The following is a 1,706-nucleotide window of genomic DNA, read 5'->3' as shown; positions in this document are numbered from 1 at the left end:
AAAAAAAAAAAAGAAGGTAATGGTTGATCTTTGCTAATAAACTCTAAAAAGTGGTGTGAGCAGAAGCTAGTTTACAGTGGCTTGAAGAATAACTGCAAGAGCAGAAAGTAGAGACCAAGTATAGACGAATTTGTAAAAATGATTGGCTGAAAAAGAAAATACCTAGTGAGGGCAGTAGTTAGAGTGGCTCCGGGGTCAATGGAAGATGCTTTAGGATCTGAAAGAATGCTTGACGTGTTCATGGGTGAGGAAGAGGGCCCAACGTGATATCGGTGAGGAGTAGGATGAGGACTCTAAGTGAAGGACACTTGAAAGAAGGCAGCTCACTTGATGAAGGAGAAAGTAAATAATGGGTGGGGTACAGGAATGTGTGCAGAGTCCTGGGAAGGGAAAAGGGAGTGGTGTGGGTGATAGAAGCATGTTTAACTCTGTTGCACAAAAGTTTTCTTTTAAGCAAACCTATCACCCTCTCTCTTGTTTCTTTCAGATATTTGGGGGACTCGTCTGGATTTTGGTCGCCTCTTCCAACGTTCCTCTACCTCTGCTACAAGGATGGGTCATGTTTGTGTCCGTGATGGCATTTTTTTTTTCCCTCCTCTTCCTGGGCATGTTCCTTTCTGGCATGGTGACCCAGATTAATGCCAACTGGAACTTCCTGGTAAAGGATTTTTATTTCAATTCTGCTTCAGAAAAATGTGGGAAACTGATAAAACTCTCATGATGTTTTGAATGCCTGATGTCATGTTCTGACTTGAGTGCCTAGTGGAAGAGAAAAGGTCAAACCATAGGTCTGATATGGTGCCTTGTGGCTGCCTTGCAGGACAGTGGGATCCTAGTTTGTGAAATCCTCATGCCAACTGAGCTGTGCTCCCCCTCTCTGAATGAAATGACCTTTACTTAAGACTTTTATTTTCTATGACAAATGAATTATATTCCAGTTACTGAATAGATGCCTTTGGGAGATGAATGTTGTAACATGCATCTTGAAATTTCCCATTCATTTCTGCATCAGATATATAGTGTACAAATATGCTCTTCAGAAAACAAGTGATGATATCTTCTACTCTCCAAATACTTAGGAAGGGGAATATTTTATGCTTTTTCTCAAATCTTGTCCTAAATTAACAAGAATTGATGAATCCCAAGGCATAAATTTTCTATTTATTTATTTATCATTTTTGCTTGTGTTGAAAATATATATAACAAAACATACACCATCTCAACAATTTCTGCATACACAGTTCAGTGACATAGATTACAGTCTTCAAATTATGCAACTACTCAAGAAATAAATTTTCAATCAACACAGTTTTTAAAACTAGGAGACCATTAAATAGATCAACTTCCTTTTCCTTTTCCAGTATAATGTATGAGGTCTCTAATTCATGCTTGAGAGTAATCATTCTTTGTGACTATTTCAGAATGGTCCAGTGGAACATGAATTCCAGTCCATGTTGTCGTTGTTGTTGTTAGGTGCCATCGTGTCATCTCTGACTCATAGTGACCCTACGCACAGCAGAACGAAACACTGCCCAGTCCTGTGCCACCTCCATGATCCCTGCTATACCTGAGCCTATTGTTATAGCCATTGTGTCAGTCCATCTTTTTGAGGACCTTCCCCTCTTTCCAATCCATGGTAAAGGGTTTTAGTGAAGGTCATGAAGAACCCCCATTATGTTCTGATAACACTTAAAAAAAAAAAAAAA

At 39.2% G+C, this 1,706-nt stretch overlaps 1 protein-coding gene across 1 annotated transcript in view; it reads left to right on the top strand.

Annotated features, from left to right (window-relative positions):
* The window catches only part of MAL2 (mal, T cell differentiation protein 2), a 40,037-nt gene that overhangs the window by 23,495 nt on the left and 14,836 nt on the right, over positions 1-1,706 (top strand). The window contains exon 2 of the mRNA XM_007946866.1: positions 488-658. Within this exon, the coding sequence (XP_007945057.1) occupies positions 488-658 (171 nt within the window). The remainder of the gene's footprint in view (positions 1-487; positions 659-1,706) is intronic.

The sequence above is a fragment of the Orycteropus afer genome, unplaced genomic scaffold, assembly GCF_000298275.1.
Source record: "Orycteropus afer afer isolate SDZICR_OR568_19922 unplaced genomic scaffold, OryAfe1.0 scaffold00173, whole genome shotgun sequence".
Taxonomy (NCBI): Eukaryota; Metazoa; Chordata; class Mammalia; order Tubulidentata; family Orycteropodidae; genus Orycteropus; species Orycteropus afer.
The sequence above is the reverse complement of the archived record's forward strand: the minus strand, read 5'-3'. Positions and strand labels throughout refer to the sequence as shown.